At 33.3% G+C, this 19,054-nt stretch overlaps 1 protein-coding gene and 1 pseudogene across 1 annotated transcript; one reads left to right on the plus strand and one right to left on the minus strand.

Annotated features, from left to right (window-relative positions):
• Positions 1–6,132: 6,132 nt before the first annotated feature.
• Positions 6,133–10,122, minus strand: LOC148195520 (disease resistance protein Roq1-like; annotated as a pseudogene).
• Positions 10,123–13,607: 3,485 nt separating this feature from the next.
• LOC124824437 (disease resistance protein RPV1-like) lies at positions 13,608–18,654 on the plus strand. Its single transcript, XM_088094798.1, has 5 exons — positions 13,608–14,174; positions 14,600–15,701; positions 15,968–16,243; positions 16,527–17,300; positions 18,001–18,654. Exons 1-5 carry the CDS (start codon positions 13,696–13,698, stop codon positions 18,571–18,573), a joined length of 3,204 nt encoding a protein of 1,067 aa, XP_087950924.1. The 5' UTR covers positions 13,608–13,695; the 3' UTR covers positions 18,574–18,654.
• Positions 18,655–19,054: the final 400 nt, after the last annotated feature.

Raw genomic sequence — 19,054 nt, forward strand, 5'->3', positions numbered from 1 at the left:
CAAAGGTTGGTGGTGGTGGAAAGAATTATCATGCAATCTCCATCTCGTGGTGCAGTGCGTGGAGTGCTTCCTCGTATTCGAATAAACCTTGAAATAAAACCCTAAATAAAAAACGTAACCTTTAAACGGATGTCAACATCCTTCAACGGATGTGAACATCCTTCAACGGATGTCAACATCCGTTTAAGGAACAACGGATGTCAACATCCGTTTAAGGAACAACGGATGTCAAAATCCGTTTAAGGAACAACGGATGTCAACATCCGTTTAAGGAACAACGGATGTCAACATTTGTTTAAGGAAAAACGGATGTCGACATCCGTTTTACCTTAAACGGATGTTGAAATCCGTTGAAGATGTCACCTCCTGTTTAAAGGTTACGTTTTTTATTTTAGAGTTTGTTTTATTAGGGGACATCCGTTGAAGAATGTCACCTCCATTGATGTATACTTCCTCGCTGGTTGATGCTCTAGTCGTTCCTCGATGTTCCTCCACACCACGGCGGCGACGCTCCTTCACACCAAGACAACAATGGAAGCTTTCAAACAAAAAAAAAAACTGGGAAGAAAAAGGAATGGAAGTGCGGGAGGTGGGGAGGTGAAACGAAAACGGGGAAAGGGGAAGAGAGTTTCGTGGGTGGGTGCTGGGAAAGTAAAATTAGGGTTTCAAATTATTTAAAATAGGGTAAAAGTGTAAAAAAAATTTAACTTAAGGATATAATTATATTTAAAATAATGTGGGGAGGTGGAGGAAGTATAGGGTGGTGGTGGAGGGAGCAACACCCTATGAGTATTGAGTTATTATTGGGCCAACACGGATATTGGTATTAGGGTATTGCTCCCTCCACCACCCCAAAGTGTTTCTGTACCTCTCCACTATTTTCTTTTATTTCAAAAATATTCTACACCTTCCCACTATTTTCTTTTATTCCAAAAATACCCTACACCTCCCCACTATCCTCAACAATATTTCTCTTTCTCTCTCTGCATTAATGGAGCATTTATATGGCTTAGATTTAAACTTGTGATATATTGCAAAATATGAGAAAACTTCAACATTAATGCTTCTACCACTTTCATTTTATAAACTTAAAAGTTAGATGCAAATACAAAATAATAAACATAATAATGTTAATAGTAAATAATATATTATTATTATTATATACTAACTTTATAATGACGAAAGAACTAAATAAATTCCAAATCTTTAACAAATATAACTTTTCTTTTATATTTTAAGTATTTAATAATATTTTTATATTATTTATCTAATAAATTAAATACATTATTCAAGTTATTTGAGTCAAACATGTCAATAAGTTAAAACATAATATAATATTAAAAATTATAAATATTAAATGTAAAAAAACACACATATATATAAACATTTTTCTAGAAATTTAGAACAAAATTTTACCATTTATTAAGTAATTTGAAGAAAAAATATATATATTGAACAGTGAAAATAAGATTGAATCAAACTTATTTAAGGGAAAGTGTAAATAAAATTTTGCAATATATCACAAGTTTAAATTTGAGTCATGTGAATGCTCCATTAATATGGAGAGAGAAAGAGAAAGATTGTTGAATATAGTGGGGAGGTGTAGGGTATTTTTGAAATAAAAAAAATAATGGAGAGGTGTAGAGTATTTTTGGAATAAAAGAAAATAGTGGAGAGGTCCAGGAGCACTTGGGGTGGTGGAGGGAGCAACACCCCCCCTCTAGGGGCGCTGAGCGCCATTGCCTTGTAGTCTCGCCTAGGCGCCCCCTCTAGGGGCACTGAGCGTCATTGCCTCGTAAGCTCGCCTGGGCGCCCTCTTGTCTTGGCGTTGAGTGTGACACTTGCTGATGTGGCACCCTAGACCTATTTAAGGCTACCATGCAATGAGGTGCCATCTTTTAGCGGCTGAAGCACGAACCTTAGAGTTTTGGACCTCTTGGAGCAAGTTTGGGCGTGTGGGAGCTCTCCATTTCTCTTCCTTGGGTCTTAAATCTCTTTCATTATCTTCCATTGTAAGCTCAAGCTCCATGGCAATGGAGAGCTAACTTCATTTCTTGTTGCGGAAAGATGTAACCTCTAAACTTCATGTATATGAACATGTTTTGAATACATTAAGCTTCGTTCATTGAATGCAAGTGGTTTTCTCCCACTCTTAATGCTTGTTATGTTTTGGTCATTCATAACTTGATGTTTGGGTTTGTTTGTTATTGGAAGATAGCTCATGAACCATGACTTGAAGTAAGCTACCTAAAGGAAATAGTATTTAGAAATGGAGCTAGGACCTTTAGTTGTCATGAACTTTTTTTCTTACTACAAAATTGATTATTAGGGTTTTCAAGAGATTGGAGTCATATAAGCAAGTCTAGGCTTTTTACACCAAAGAATTGGGTTCTAAGTAATATAGTAAGTTGACATTAGCATTTTAATGAAGAATATAAGTTCTAATATGCATGAAAGTGAAGTAGGTGAAGTCTAACCCCAACATTACCATTCCATTGTTTCAAATCTCATTCATTTCCAAGTATTTTTGGCTACAAAAGATCATTTTACTATTCATGCAATTTGTTTACTTTAAGTGCATTTAAATCTTACTTAATGGAATCATTCTTTAGTCTTAATTAGTTAAACAATTATACGATCGTTTAGTGTTACACGAGTCACTTAGGAAATGATATCTGGTCTTACCAATTTATTACTTGATACGATTCGGTATGTTTGCTGAGGTCTTAACAGTGGGCTTGAGATAAGTGAAACCTTAATCACGGTCCAACCTCAGCCTAATACCTCTAATTACCGTTTATCTTAATCCTCATAGAAAAACATGTTTATCAGCTAAGGTCGGACGCCCCTATATTCGGTCGTTCGGTCTTGCCTATCAATTCTGTCGCATTCCTTCACTAGGTTGCTTGTTGTCCTTGGAGTCATTCAGCATGATTGGTGTGGGGTGTATATATGGTCGTCCGGACCATACGGTACACACAATATATTATATAGGTAATTTTAAAATGATTATGTGTTAAGGAGGAAAGAGTATCCAGTCTCATCTACAAAAAAAATATTACAATAATTGCTATGAAATATTATCTATTAATTTTATTTAAAATTACATATTAACTTTACTTTTATGTTTAAAAACATCGAGTCTCTTTTTATAGTATGCAAATATCCCTTTAAATAACACGAGCATATTTCACAGTATAAACACACACACGTATATATATATATATATATATATATATATATATATATATATATATATATATATATATATATATATATATGAAATAGTTTATTCTTATAAATGAAAAAAAGTAGAAAGTATAAGTGCCGTTTTGGAAAACATAAAGACAACTCAATTTATTTTTAGTAAATAATAAGAGTAAACAACTAGTATAGTAGAATAAGCATTAACATATTTCATTTTGAGTAAAAAAACAATCACATACAATAATTTTAATTTTATTAATTTATAATTAAGTAAATATTTCGTGTTTATTAGAATTACCAATATGTTTAGTAAAAGAAAAATTAAACTTAAGATGTAATTAATCTTTAAGAAATCACTAAACATTTATGTTTAGAAAGCAACAAGTAGAGGTAAATACACCTTTCAATATTTAAAGCATTGTTAATTTTTTATTTAATAAATACAAATAAAAATTATTAAAAAACCACACATACGTTCAAATAACTCAACAATTAACAAATTTTAAACAAAAACTAATTGAATTAAAACTTTTGTATTAAAACTATAATATTTTTTCTTATTATTCTAAAATGGCAACATATACTTATTTTATTAAATCAACTTAACTATCAATTGACTTAAAGTGACTACTAAGTGTAGGTACAACTAGTAGTTATCTTGGTTTGATTTCATATGCTTATACTTTTATTGAAGACTGTGGTTAATATATGAATAACTTTTTAACTGCGAGGTATAAACTTTTATTTATGTCGAATTTATGTGAAATATTTATAAATTAAAACATACTTGAAAGTATAGTTTTCAAAAGCTTTGATTGAAAAGTAGTTATTCTTATGTCATTATTTTTTATCATGAATTTTAAGGTGTAATTTTTATCATAGATTTAGTATGATCTTTTATGCTTTTGTATTCTTTTGTTTTATTTTATCTTTTAATAAATTTTCGGATGATGGCAAATGATTGATAAGCTTTGATGTATTAACATAACTTACATGTCAAATTTATAATAATATGTAACCTATGTTATTTGGAATCAACTATTTACTCATTTAATTTTAATCAATTTATAAAATTATTTCAAAATCATTTTGTTATAATTATTAAATAACTATCTTTTTTTTGTATATATATTGATTTTGAAAACCTTGCAAATTTAGCATGTCTAAAATGATAAAAAAAGAAGTGAAAAGTTATATAAATTTTAACAATTTAATCAATTTTTTATTTACTAGTTTAATCCTCCTGAAAAAAAAAACTTACTTGCGATGAGACCAAAACAATTAGTGAAAATTTTATTCCACATGTCAAATGCATCTTGCACGCTTAACAATTGTGCTTTTCACCTCTATTTTAAACCCTAGTTACGATAAATATGTTTTCCCCTAACTTGTCTATTTTTATTTTAATCCCTGAACTTTGAATTTTATTTTTTCATCCTGTACTTTTGAAAAATGTTGAAACGGTTGAAGTGACTGACAACATCAAGTAACGTGGTTTGATTTAAAATCAAAATTGACATATTAAGAAAAGTACTATATTTTCAAGAAATAGTAGGGCTTCCATGGACAGAAATAGATACACAGCATGATCACCCAACACTTTTCATAAAAGTCTAGTCTTCTGATCATGTAGAGAAGAAATCCCCAAGAAATCAAATTTTACCAAATTGCCCATTTTACCTTTCCTTCTTCATAGGTTCCAAGCCAATCAACCACTCATTTTCTTGATTAGGAATTTTAATGAAATTTACACTATTTGGTCTATCTATAAGGTTTCCATAAACCTTTACTCAGAGAGTTGTTTAGCCTTCTTCTTCACTATAGTTAGATCTTCCATCCACCTTCAATCCTATTTATATGGTTTTTTCCTCCTATTCCAATTCACCATGGAGTGAATGTACTTGTTAATATTATTCCCTTTTACAATCCATATATCACTTGATCTTTGTCTCAAGATTGATTAATCGTATTTTGCTAAATTCCACAATTGCTTTGCAGCAGCTTCTTGGTTATGCGGTCCACATCTTGAAGGAAGAGCACGCTACCTTTATGTTCAATACCAAAGGATAACTGCAAGGAGGATTTGTTACTTTAAAATCTATCCAAGATATGAATAATAAAAACCAAAGTAGACTCTTAAGTTTGTCTCACAAAATGAAAGTTTATTCAATCTTCAGAAGTGATTGCAAGAGAAGGTTGACACCTTACTATAAAAGTGATTACGAGAACAAGATATAGGAATGAACTTTCTATGCAAAAAACATTTGAAAATGAATAATTTCAAGTTTATCATAATATGTGTCAATTTTACAACCGGGATAAAGTCTAAAATGTGAATAAAAATGTTACCCACGATAGTATAAATATTAATTGTACTTGTCAAAATAGTTATTTTTTTTATGGATCTTTTAAAAGATTATATTTGGTCATATGAAATGAATATTAATTTATAAGAATTAAGTTTAAAATTTTTTTAACAAAATTAAAATAATTTGTAAGATCATGGCTATATTTGAAAAAAAAAAACTAGTTAAAAACTTACAACTAAAAACTATAATGAATGTCAATTGAAAAGATTGATATATTTAATTATAAATAAAAACACATCGAAACAGAGTAAAGGGATGAGGCTAAGGTGCTTATTATGTTGAAACAAAAAACAGAGACTACCTAGCAGAGATTAAAACAGAACACCTAACAGAATATCGAACAACGTCTGTCTTTATTTCATAATGCATGTTTTTTTTTAAGACGATTTCTTAGTGAGATATTATATGTTTAAATGTAAAAGAATTGACAAAAAAGTAACAAGAAAACAAATACATAAACAGCTCAAGTGAAGCCAAGGAAGCACAACGTGAGCAGTGAGAAACAGGATAAAGCAAACATGAATTTCTTAACTATAAGCTATACTCCAAAGAAAAATAAGGAAAGGATGGAAAAAAATGCATTGCAATCAAGGGCACAGATTAATTCCATATGTAAAGGGATCCTGCAGTTCTCATAGAAGATAAATGACTTGCCAGAAGTCACTTTACAATTTTCTTTATGAATCTAAGGAGATCATTTTTTTTTTGGAGTAGGCACTTTTTCCAAGTAATGTGATTCACCACATATAAGATAGACATGTGTATTCTTGACCACCACTCCTTGAGAAAAAGTCACAAAAATCTCCACCTTGTCTCCTGATCCTAAATTTGACCTTATAGCCTGCCAATCTATATCATTAAAGGAAATTCTTTTGCCATGCATGTGTATCTGCAATGTGCACTTTGTGTAATTAACAATTAACACACTTCTAAGACCTTCAGATGCCACAATTTCAGGAGTTGATACATTAAAAACACACAAAAACATTCCCTTCATGACATTATCTGGAGGCACAGTGAAAGAAACAGAATCTCCCTGACCCATATAGGCCAACCAATAAGGGGGGTTGTCACCTGGAAGAGAGACATCAGAAGACTCACTACTTGCCAATACCTGTACCATGAGATAAAAGCTTAGTCATTTATTTAATTTTCCTATTCATATTGTCTTCTACAATCATTATTTGCCGATAAAGATTACAAAATCCAATACTCCATTAAAGCATACCAATGGAATTAAAATAAATTTGATTAGTAGTTTCGTTGTGTATATATCACCATCTTGTCGTTAGGGATTTAGAATCCATTTCTGTTTTCGTCTCTTTCAGTATATATAATCATTGAGTATTAAAAAATGAAAAAACTAGTCAAGCAAGAAAGAGGAAATCAATTTCCTAGTTATAAGCATGATCATTTGGTTATTCGATTATTAAAATTTTTGGATAAAGTTGAATAGCTCTAGAAGCAACAAGTGCTAAAAGTATAGAATTGTAATTTCTATTAGATACTTTCTTATGATTATTTTCCGTTCTCTTAATTAATAACTAAAATGATGGAGAATGAAAAAAACAAAGGAAAAGGGAGAGAAGAACCTCAGATATGTTATTGCTGACAGCGTTGAAGAATTCATGGTATGCTCCAACACCGATCAAAGAAGACCTGAAATGCTGCTTTGAAATTTCTGATTCGGTAATATTTGAAAAATAGTCGACCAGAATACTTTTTACTTGCTTAGATAGTTGAAACTCGGTGTCACATTGCACCAAAACAGTTCGAAGATTTGCCAAGTTGCCAAGCAATGGCGCAATATCATCCCAACTATTATCCTCCATATCCACACAATTCAAATTAATATAAGATATGGAATTCATTGTTGGCGACATCCAAGACCGAATAATGATTGAAGGAAAAGGATTACATGACAATCTCTCAAATCCTTGTAAGGATATATATCCAGTGGCTTTTGAACTTACAATTGAAAAAGGCACTTTTTTCACAGTTGTATTTTCAGCAGCTAGAGTTATCAAGGATTTCATTTGCACTATATCTTTCTCCATTGGGTCAATCTTCGAACACCCAGAGAGGATAAGAGTTCTTAAAGATTTCAACCTATATATCTCTTGGGGGAGATTTCTTAGACGTTTACAGTCCTTCAAATTGAGTAATATAAGATAACAGAGATGTCCAATAGATCGGTGTACTTCCCGTAATCTCGGACAATCTTTTAGAATGAGTTCTTCAAGATTTGGTAGTCTCGAAAAGTCAGGTGTTTCTGTTAAGTACATGGAGTGACTAAGGTTAAGGACTTTTAGTGATTTCAAAACCTACACCAAGATAGTTTTTGATAAATATTAGAGACAGAAAATAAAAATTGAGACTGTAGCAAGTCACTATTTTATTTTAATTAAGCTTTATGTTGTAATGAAGAATGGCTCGTAATAAAACCTGGGGTTCTTCCAAAAAGAATTGAAGAAGACTGTGTTTTAGATCAATCGCTATGGTATCATCCGCATTAAAGTAGTTGGGTAGGTATTCTATAGAAAATCCACGGAAACTAATCCATCTCAATTTCGGATAAAGGTTCTCAGAATTTACACCGTCTTTCGGAAGTCTTGATGGTTCTCTTCTTGTTGAAAGCAAGACAGGCAATACCTCATAGTCGTTTCTCTCCTGTGATTTAAAGAACCAAAAAAGAAAAATGAATTGCGTACATGAGAAGTTAAACACTTTCAAAAGAAGTTTCAAATCACATATAACGAATGTTCTTACAGCATTCACTTTCAATGCATATTCTGCATCCCCATCAAACAACAGTTGACCGTTCTTCCAACGTCTCTCTCCTGAAATTTCACGAAAAATTGCTATTCCCATTTCTTGTAGTAAAGGATGCATTCCAAATTTGTTATTTCTTTTGACTTTAATGAGGTTACGCTCCATGAGAACTCTTATTCCACTATCAGCGTCTACTCTAAAGCCATGTAGAACACTTGTTTCACTATCATTTTCTACTCCAGAGCCATTTAGGATCTTCGTAGCGTAGCCTCTGTCCTTACCAACAAAGAAACAACATACATCAAAGAATAAATCCCTTTCCATTTGATTGCGTAAATGGTCGAAGCTTATTTTCAATATCATTCGAACATTGTACATGGGATTTTTCTCTAATTTAAACAATACACTACGCCATTCCTCATTGGTCCTTTCAAATAAAGTACTTCCAATGACTTCAAGAGCTAGAGGTACTCCTCCACAGCAAGAAATTACACTTCTGGCTAGGTGATGGTATCCTTTTTTTGGTTTTGCTTCTCTAAATGCGTGCCAACTAAGAAGCTCAAGGGACTCGTTTTCATTCATTAGATTTATCTCAAAAACAGAATGAACTTGATATCTAAGAAATAGGACTTGGTCTCTTTTTGTCATGATTATTACACTTCCTTTACTTAACCATGAACGACACTCCCATAGATCTAATAAGGGAAGATAGTCATCCATATCGTCAAGTACAATGAGGACTCTTTTCCCAAAAAGTCTGTCCCTAATCATATTTCTTCCCATCTCGAAGGTATCTATCTTCACCTTTGTTTTTAGGACATCTGAAAGAAGTTGTTCCTGTAAATGAGTTGGTTCACTAACTTGTGCAATATCTTCAATGAAACTTTTATGCATGAATGTACCATGGATTTGATGGTAGATGGCTTTGGCAAGGGTGGTTTTACCTGATCCTTCCATTCCAAATATCCCTATTGTACAAACATCCGTGGACTTTTCTTTTATAGTTCGAATTAAATATTGCACTTGGTCTTGTAATCCAACTGGGAATTTAGTAGCAGACAAAACTGATAAATTAAGAACGCTCTTAACAATTTTGTCCACTAGTTCAGCATCGCTCCTTCAAGTTAAATATCATTTAAAGAAGAAGTCATGTATTAACAAAGTTAAATCACAAGCCTGAAATACCGTTGAGTGAGTGAGTGATTTACCTGTGATTGCTCTCATCCCATCCAAAGAAATTTGCGGCTTTGGTGAGTGCGTGGCTCCATCTAGACATGCCATGCTCAAGTTGCTGTGCTGAAAATGTTTGATGTGCAGTTGCTTTCAAGGCCTTTCCAAAATCGCCCTTCTGAAGACGTACATCAGATGGCTGAATTTCGTAATATACAGGCAGAATATGTCGGCAATAAGTTTGGTGCCATTGAATGATTTGTTGAAGCTGATGAAGACACCAAGCAGATTCAGAATAGGTTTTGGTGAAAACAATTATTACTACCCGACACAGATTGAGGATAGGTTGTTGGACGTGCATTGACTCCACTACATTCTGATGGTGAAGGAAAGTGGTGAGTCCAACGGACGAGAGGGCAAAATCGAGATGAGAAACAAATTTCCTGCGGATGTCTTCTCCATTGAAGTTGATGAGCACGTCGTAATACCGTGGGAGTTTGGTTGATGAAGACCCGAATTCCATGGAAGGAATTGATGAGGTAATGAACTGTTAGAAGAAATAGCAATAATGAAACACTCTCAGAGATTATCCGTACAGACACAAAATCGATTCAAAGTGCTTTTTTCAATCGTCGTGGAAACGCGTTAAGACCATCATAGAACCTTTTTTACTTTCAACCAGCACCAACTTTCAACCACTAAAAAATAATTCCACTAATTACTAAATATTTTCTATTTTATTTAAAATTACATATTAACTTTACTTTAATTTTTAAAACATCAAGTCTCTTTTTATACTGTGCAAATATCCCTTTAAATAACATGAGCATATTTCATAGTACACAAATACACATATATCTCTCAAAAGAGGTTATTCTTATAATGAAAAGAAGTAGAAAGTATAAATACCGTTTTGGAAAACATCAAGACAACTCAATTTCTTTTTACTAACTAATTAGAGTAAACAACTAGTATAGCATGATAAGCATTAACATGTTTCATTTTAACTAGAAAAACAATCACATACAATAATTTTAATTTTATTAAGGGTTAAATATATTTTTAGTCCCTAAACTATGAAACGAATTTGAGTTTTGTCCCTCTTCAAAAGGTTTGTTCGTATTAGTCGTCTTAGTTTTGAAACTCTTATGTTTAGTCCTTAAAATTGAACAATGTTAAATTTTTGTATGAGACAACTAACGGTGAGTTAGGTGTGTGCCACGTTTTTTCTTTTTTTTTTCTGAAATATTTGCCACGTTTTTCTCAAACCCTTCCTTCTTCTCCCTCAGTCACTCAAAATGCTCATCTCTTTCACACCCACTCCGGTCGAAGGAACTGAATAGCCTATATTCTTATGAGAGAAACCTTTTGCGTTGTTAACCTCGTGAACCCTACCGTTATTATCTTCCTCTATTTTCATCTTCCGTTGCAGGAGTTGCTGCTCAATATTGTGACTAATCTGCAACCTCCGAATCTCAGACTCGGGCGCGCGTTCCGTTTTGGTTTCGGCATCTCTGACTGCTGGACGATCCTTGGAGATGCATTACGTTTCCGGTGAAGGATTCTTCATAGGAGCATTGGCAGCCGCCAACGGCTGCTTATCTAATCCGAAGATAAAATCTAGATTTGGCGATGCCGTATGCAGCGGCGAAGAACATCAACAAGCGGAACCTGAACAGAATCCAGAGCGTCGACGAACCACTGTTGCTTTGGTTTGGGATCAGTGAGTGCAAAATTGATGTTGTTGTTGGTGTTATTGTTGTGGAGCGAGAACAAAAAGAGGCGGAGGCGTGCGAGTCTGGGTGAGGTGCGGGTCTGGGTGAGGTGCGGGTCTGGTAGTTTTGGGAAACAAGAAGAATCAAATGATAATGTTACTGAGATTGTCTCGAAACCATTAACGAGACCCTCAGACCCTAGGTTGTTGTTGGTGGGGAGGCAAAAGAGGCGGCGGAGGGGCGATGAGATCGGGGTTGTCCTCTTGCATGATCTGAACCTGCACCATGAGAAACCCCAAATGGATGAAAATGGAGACTCAGGGGAGGGTACAGTGGTGGGTGTGAAAGAGATGAGAAACCCCAAACATGGCACACACTTGGCTCACCGTTAGCCACCTCAGACAAAAATTTAACGTCGTTCAATTTTAAAGACTAAACATAAGAGTTTCAAAACTAAGAGGACTAAAATGAACAAACCTTTCAAAGAGGGACGAAACCCAAAATCGCTTGATAGTTTAGGGACTAAAAACATATTTAATCCTTTTATTAATTTATAATAGAGTATATACATACTACAAAAGAAAAACTAGATTTATCGAAAGGTGTCGATAATGTCAAAAATTCGTCGATAACTACAAAAATCTAGCTCACTACCTGATGTTCATCCTCTATAGGTTTATTGTACTCGTCCACTATTATGTCTTATATATATATATATATATATATATATATATATATATATATATATATATATTTGTGTTAAGACAAGATCGTCTATAAGACTAAATTGTGTAAACGCTTTCATGTGTTTTGAAATTTAACAAAACAATATTAAATGAAATAAGTATATGACAGTGTTATCATTAGAATAACAACATAGGTAAGTAATTTGTGAAAATGCTCTGAGAAACCTAAATACCTTAGGAAAAGACTTGGTAAAACACCTAGGTATGAACACATACACCACTAAATGTCAATGAGAGTCTTGTTGAATACAACGAATGTTATACTTTGCTAGGCAATGATCAAACAAACTCTCAATGCGTCTTGATAGATAAAAGTGTCAAACGATATTTTTGAAAAACACGCTGAAAGTCTCAAATGATATTCTAAAAACTTATATTGAAATACACTTTGCTAAACACATTTATTGAAATAATAAAGACAAACTTAAAGTAGTTACATAGGCTAGTTAGACGATACCATGTGTTAAACAATCTACTTCATCCAATGGTGAAGTCCATCAACTACTTGGTATCTTAGTGAAAAGTTTAAATGATCAAATTTTATCTAAACAAATCAAATTTGACAATTAATGAAGGGAGCAAGCATGGTGTGCACTCCATGGCAAAGCTAGGATGAAGGGTAGAAAAACTGAGCAAAAAAGCATTTAAGTCTACGAGGGAGTTCTGTTAAGTAAATTTAAATGGAATAAATTAAATGTATTAATCGTTGTGGATAGTTAATGTATTATTCATTGGAGTCTTATGCGTAGGTAATGTATTAGTCGTTTTTGTCTATTTTGAGTATTGTGATCAGAAATATGTGAGTCTATAAATTGAATTGTTGAGTGCATGAATGAAAAAACAAAGAGAAACTTGACTCAAATTATTCATCTAGAGCTTGTTTGCTAACTCCTCGACTTTTAATTCAATGGAATTCTTTAGATTGCTAATGCTAGCTAGGAGTATGTTAAGGAGATTCGAAAATTTTCCTAAGGTCAACCTTGAGGATAAGGATGTTAGAGTGCGGAGGGGTATTCTAACACACAATATAATGGTAAGCTAGATGAGAAAGAAAAAAGTGAGTAATGCAAAAAGGCCACGTGGAGGGTGATCTGAAAGATGGAGACAGAAAGGAAAAGTGTAAAGCAAAAGAAAAAGAATACCATATTCATGGATTTTGTACAGGAGAGGACACAGAGTGAGGTATATATTCTCTCTTAAATTCTCTCTCGGATATTATGTTTCTTTCATGCTCTGTTCTTATTATTCTTATTTGTCTGATTACTCTTCTAGGTTATTGTCGCTGCTAAAATCAAGAAGCTGCTCATGTACAATGATTTCATTACTTCTATTCTATTGATCTCTAAACTAAAATTTTGTTACATTAAAAATATAAATAAAATCCACACGTCTAATTCAGAATTCCCCTTCTAAGTTGTTTTAGCTGTCCAACGTCAACAACTTCTCTGAATATTTTTCATGTCATTTTCATTTAAAAACGAGGTTAATTATAATAGTCATTGTTGCCACTTACTGCTGTGGTTGTTGTTTTACTTCCTCGTAGAGAGAGTGAAGGAAGCAAAATATATCGAACTTGTCGTTATGCGCTCCGATAACATCGTTGCAGTTTCATTATTAACCATATTCACTTGCTCTTATAACTCGTATCGACATCAAATTGAATCAACTTGCTTTCTTGCTTTTACCGTCTCGGTCTTGTTTCATCGAATTGAATCAATGTCTTACACTTCATCATCCTCAAAATCTAAGCTTCGATGGATATACGATGCGTTCATCAGTTTCCGCGGGGAAGACACTCGTAAGAATTTCGTTTCTCATCTCTATTCCGCTCTTGCAAATGCCGGGGTCAACACTTTTCTGGACGATGAGAAGCTTTCCAAGGGACAACAGCTGAAAACAGAACTGTTTCATGCAATAGAAGGCTCTCAAATTTCCATTGTTGTTTTATCCGAAAACTACATTTACTCTACATGGTGTCTCGACGAACTAGTCAAAATCATGGAATGTCATGCTTTTAGAGGTCAAGTGGTTTTACCCGTGTTTTACGGCGTTTTCCCTTCGTTTCTACGTGACCTTTACGATGTTTCTTTCGAAGTCATTCTGGAAAAAGCTAGTGACCTCCACCGGGTGAAACAATGGAAGAAAGCGCTGGGCGAAGCAGCAGGTTTTGCAGGGTGGGATGTTTCAAATTACAGGTACGCATGTACTTTTTGTTCCCTTTTGATTATCAGATTTTTTTTGTCTATCCATCAGTTATTCTTTCTTGAAAGGGAATCTAACGCACTTAATTGAGCAGGGTGCGAATTGTTATGAACATCCTTACATGTTTTCAATTCCTACGGATAAAATATTATGATTTTCTTCTAGTACTTATTTTAAATTCATATATTTAGTGGCAAGCAAAAGTGAAATAAAGAAAATTCATAAACCGGCAAATAGTATCTTTGTGGCTTCTCTGATGTACCTGTAAAAGGTTTAGTAAAACGGTTTCTGCTATGAACACTATGGCAGAAAGACAGAAGATCAACCGTGTCAAAGGATTTATGCAACTTCGATTTTATTTTAGGATCTATTATAATTTGTATCCATTATCAATTCGAGAAATTTTCTTTTTTTGCAGAAATGAAAACTTTGTTGTGAAGGAAATTGTTAGTGAAGTTTTGGAAAGACTAGATAGAACATACATGTCTATTACAGACTTTCCAGTTGGATTGGAATGTCGTGTGGAACATTGTATTGGCCTTCTAAGAAAGGAAACAAGAGGAGCTTATATATTAGGGATTTGGGGAATGGGAGGGATTGGTAAAACAACCATAGCCAAAGCCATCTACAATGAAATACGATATGAATTTAAACATAAAAGTTTCCTGGCAAATATTAGAGAAGTTTGGCAAAGAGATCAAGGGCAGATTGATTTACAAGAACGACTTCTTTCAGATATCCTGAAAACAGAAAAAGTGAAGGTTTATAGCAGTGATTGGGGAAAAGCTATGATCAAGGAAACGCTTTGCACCAAAAGAGTACTTGTTGTACTTGATGATGTTAATACATTAGAACAATTAAGTGCATTATGTGGAAATGGTAATGGGATTGTTCAAGGAAGTGTAATACTCATTACAACAAGAGATGTACGTCTACTCAATGTTCTCGAAGTTGACCATGTATATGAAGTGGAGGAAATGAATGAGATTGAGTCCCTTGAGCTTTTCAGTTGGCATGCTTTTAAGGAAGCAAATCCACCTGAAGATTTCCTTGAACTCTCAAAACAAGTAGTCACTTACTGTGGAGCACTACCTCTAGCTCTTGAAGTTCTTGGATCTCATCTATACAAGAGAAGAGAAAAAGAGTGGCAGAGTGTATTATCAAAACTAAAAGAAATACCAAATGATAAAATACAAGAGAAATTGAAAATAAGCTATGACGGCTTAACCGATCATAAGGAGAAGGACATATTCCTTGACATATGTTGCTTCTTTATCGGTAAGGACAGAGGCTATGTCACAGAGATACTAAATGGCTGTGGACTTCATGCTGAAATCGGAATAACAGTCCTGATAGAAAGGAGCCTCATAAAAGTTGAAAAGAATAACAAACTTGGAATTCATGATTTGCTACGAGACATGGGAAGAGAAATTGTTCGTCGAAGTTCACCACTAGAACCACAGAAGCGCAGTCGGTTGTGGGTTCATGATGATGTACTTGATATATTGACAGAACATACTGTAAGAACTTCTCTTACTATTTTTGAACTATCAATCATTCTCAATGATATCATGAGCACCATAATAGAAGTTTTGATTTTTATTTTCTAAATTTTAACTAAGTTTCGGTTTGACACCATGGGATATATATTTTACCTTTTTCAAAGTATTTAGCTTCTAGATCTATACATAAGTTGCATCTTATGTGTATTACTTCTTAACTTTCTCTAGTGAAAACAGCCAATGCTTCTCCTTGTTTATAACTTTTTTTCATTTACTTTTCATAGGGAACAGGAGTCATTGAGGGATTGGCTTTGAAGATGCAAAGAACCAGTGGAGTTTGTTTCAGTACTGAAACATTTGGGAAAATGAAGAGACTGAGACTTTTGAAACTTGATAATGTACAAGTAGCTGGAGATTATGGGCATCTTCCCAAACAACTGAGATGGGTTGATTGGAAAGCATTTTCGTCAACCCACATACCTGAAAACTTTTATCAGGAAAACATAGTTGCTATTGACTTAAAATACAGTTATCTTAAACTAGTATGGAAGGTGCCTCAGGTACACGTATATAGTATATATTACCTGATATTTTCTATGACGAAAATACCAATTTGGACCAAAACTCACATGGTCTTTTACAATTGTCGTTGTTCTCCAATCAAATTTGGTGTTTTACTTTAGTAATTTGATTTTTATTATATGCATTACTGATTACACGAGAGTGAAATTTGAATGAAGAACAACAACAAATGTATATATAATACATTAAGTTGTCTTGTAAAATTTTTCAGCCATATACGTTGCTAATCTTTCTTTTTGTTCGTTTTAAATTTTTTTGCAGTTTCTGGAGAGGCTAAAATTTCTCAATCTTAGTCATTCCAAGTACTTATCAAAGACCCCAGATTTTTCAAAACTACCAAATCTTGAGAAGCTCATTCTCAAAGATTGTCCAAGCTTGTATGAACTACACCATTCAATTGGAGATCTAAATAACCTCCTTCTTCTAAACTTGAAGGATTGTACATGCCTAGGCAATCTTCCTATGGTAATCTATAAGTTAAAGTCATTACAAACCCTCATCCTTTCTGGTTGTTCAAATATTGACAAGTTAGAAGAAGACATAGGGCAGATGGAATCCTTAACAACTCTAATTGCAGACAATACTAGTCTAAAACAAGTGCCTTTTGCCATAGTAAGATCCAAACAGATTGGATATATATCCCTTTGTGGATATGAAGGATTGGCACGAGATGTATTCCCTTCTCTCATATGGACTTTGATGTCACATACAAGAGGAACTTTATCCTGTTTTCAACCATTTGGGATCATGCCAACATCTATAGTCTCCATGAATATACAGGATAATAATTTGGTTAGCCTATTATCAAAGGTAAGTGAATTTTCAAAACTTCGTAGTATTTCTGTACAATGCGACTCAGATTTTCAACTAACTCAAGAACTAAGAACAATTCTGGATAAGTTATGCAACGCAAACTCTTCTGAATCGGAAAATGCATATCAATCACAAATTCCCGAAAATTCTTTGGCATCGTATTTGATTGGAATGGGAAGCTACCAGCAAGTCTTCGATATGCTTAGCGATAGCATATCAAAGGTTCCTTTTCTTTCTTTCTCTGTGTCTACCTTACATTTCCTATTCACTTTTACAAAGCATGAAATATTGTTTCCTCACAAAAATATGCATTTGGTTGTATAGCATATCATGGGGTTACGTACATATTCATTTATTTTGCATTCAGCTTGGCGCTTAGCGAATTTCTCTGGCTGGGATGGGAACACTACTCTGTCATTTCTCTTCTTCTATAATAAACTAAATTTAATAATACACTTTCTTTTCCTAGATAGGACATAGGACCATATCTTCCTCTTTGTGGGAGTCTTTGGTGACCATGTTAAAATTAAGTATTGTCCTAAATAAATTTATAGTTAGAGACTATCAAATCTATTTTTTAAGTGGGGCCAAAAAGAGGATGTGGAAGGTGAAAAGAAGGGTAAAAAGGGTGTAATAGTGAGTGAATCAACTTTGGAAAATGGTCATTATTTCAATAGGGTTGAAAGTTTTTTGTGACATAGCAGTTCTACAAGTTTTTCTTTCGGTGAGAGTTTCAGAACTGATTGAAATAGAAATCTCTCCTAACTTTCTATTGTCTATAGGTGCTTTTTCTCTGTTGACTGAATTCATTTCAATCCATTTCCTTGTCTACTTTTTTATGAAGTACAGTGTGTATAATAGCAGACAATATAAACTTGAATATGATATTAAATGAATAACTAAGCTTTGTTGCATGATACAGGAATTGAGAACCAATAGTTCTACTGATTTTGTGCTTCCAGGGGACAATTATCCTTATTGGTTAGCCTATAGAGGGGAAGGTTATTCAGTACCTTTTCAAGTTCCTGAAGATAGTGATTGTCGCATGAAGGGAATGCTGTTGTGTGTTGTTTATTCATCAATCCCTGGAAACATGACAACTCAAAATCTTGATAATGTCTTAATCTTTAATTACACAAAGTGCACCATTCAGATATATAAGCAAGCAACAACAATGTTCTTTAGTGATGAAGATTGGCAGGGTGTAATATCAAATCTAGGACCCGGAGACAACGTGGAGATTTTTGTAGGTGTTGGTGATGGAATCACTGCTAAGAAAACAGCAGTGTATCTGATATATGGTCAGTCAATTACAATGAGAATGGAGTCACTTGGACTGAGTGCACAAGAATCACCTGAGCTGAGTGTGATTCTGTCACCTAAAATGAGTGCACGACCAACCACTGATGTGAAAATGGAGGCGAAGAAACCGAAGAAAAATATGTTTTCAAAAATTAGAAGCATTGTTAGAGTATGTTGTTCATGCTTGGAGTAGAATACGGCACTCCATTGTTATCATTCTGTTGTGTGTAATATATAACTAGAAGGAATTGCTTAAATATAAATTAATTTTAAAACAAAAAAAATAATTATTCTATTGCCTAAATTAAAATTTATTAGTATTTAAATTAGTTTTTATTTTTAATAAAAATTTAAAATGTAATTAAATACTATATTTTTAATAGTTAATGATAAAAAAATTGTTTATTAGAGATAACTTTTTAATTTCATGTTAAGATGTAATTATAAATCATTTTTTACTTTTAATATATTTTCAGGCTAAGTTTGTCCCAATAAAAATAATAAAACTAAAAATCATATTTTTGTTTCTATTCATATTATTAGAGACTTAAATGTTTTGATTCTATTATCTGAATTTTGATACCCATTTTCCAGTAACTAAATTTTGTAAAATGCACACCAATTTTTATGTCTTAATTATAAATTTATAGCATATTTCAAATCAGTACATATAA

The sequence above is a fragment of the Vigna umbellata genome, chromosome 7, assembly GCF_029865625.1.
Source record: "Vigna umbellata cultivar VRB3 chromosome 7, Vumbellata_1.0, whole genome shotgun sequence".
Classification (NCBI taxonomy): Eukaryota; Viridiplantae; Streptophyta; class Magnoliopsida; order Fabales; family Fabaceae; genus Vigna; species Vigna umbellata.

What these genes read in the sequence shown, in the direction of transcription:
- LOC124824437 (XM_088094798.1), top strand. Translation starts at nt 13,696, where the DNA reads ATGTCTTACACTTCATCATCCTCAAAATCTAAGCTTCGATGGATATAC. An exon ending in TGGGATGTTTCAAATTACAG is followed by an intron (nt 14,175 to 14,599) that starts GTACGCATGTAC and finishes CTTTTTTTGCAG; the next exon opens with AAATGAAAACTTTGTTGTGA. An exon ending in TAGTATGGAAGGTGCCTCAG is followed by an intron (nt 16,244 to 16,526) that starts GTACACGTATAT and finishes ATTTTTTTGCAG; the next exon opens with TTTCTGGAGAGGCTAAAATT.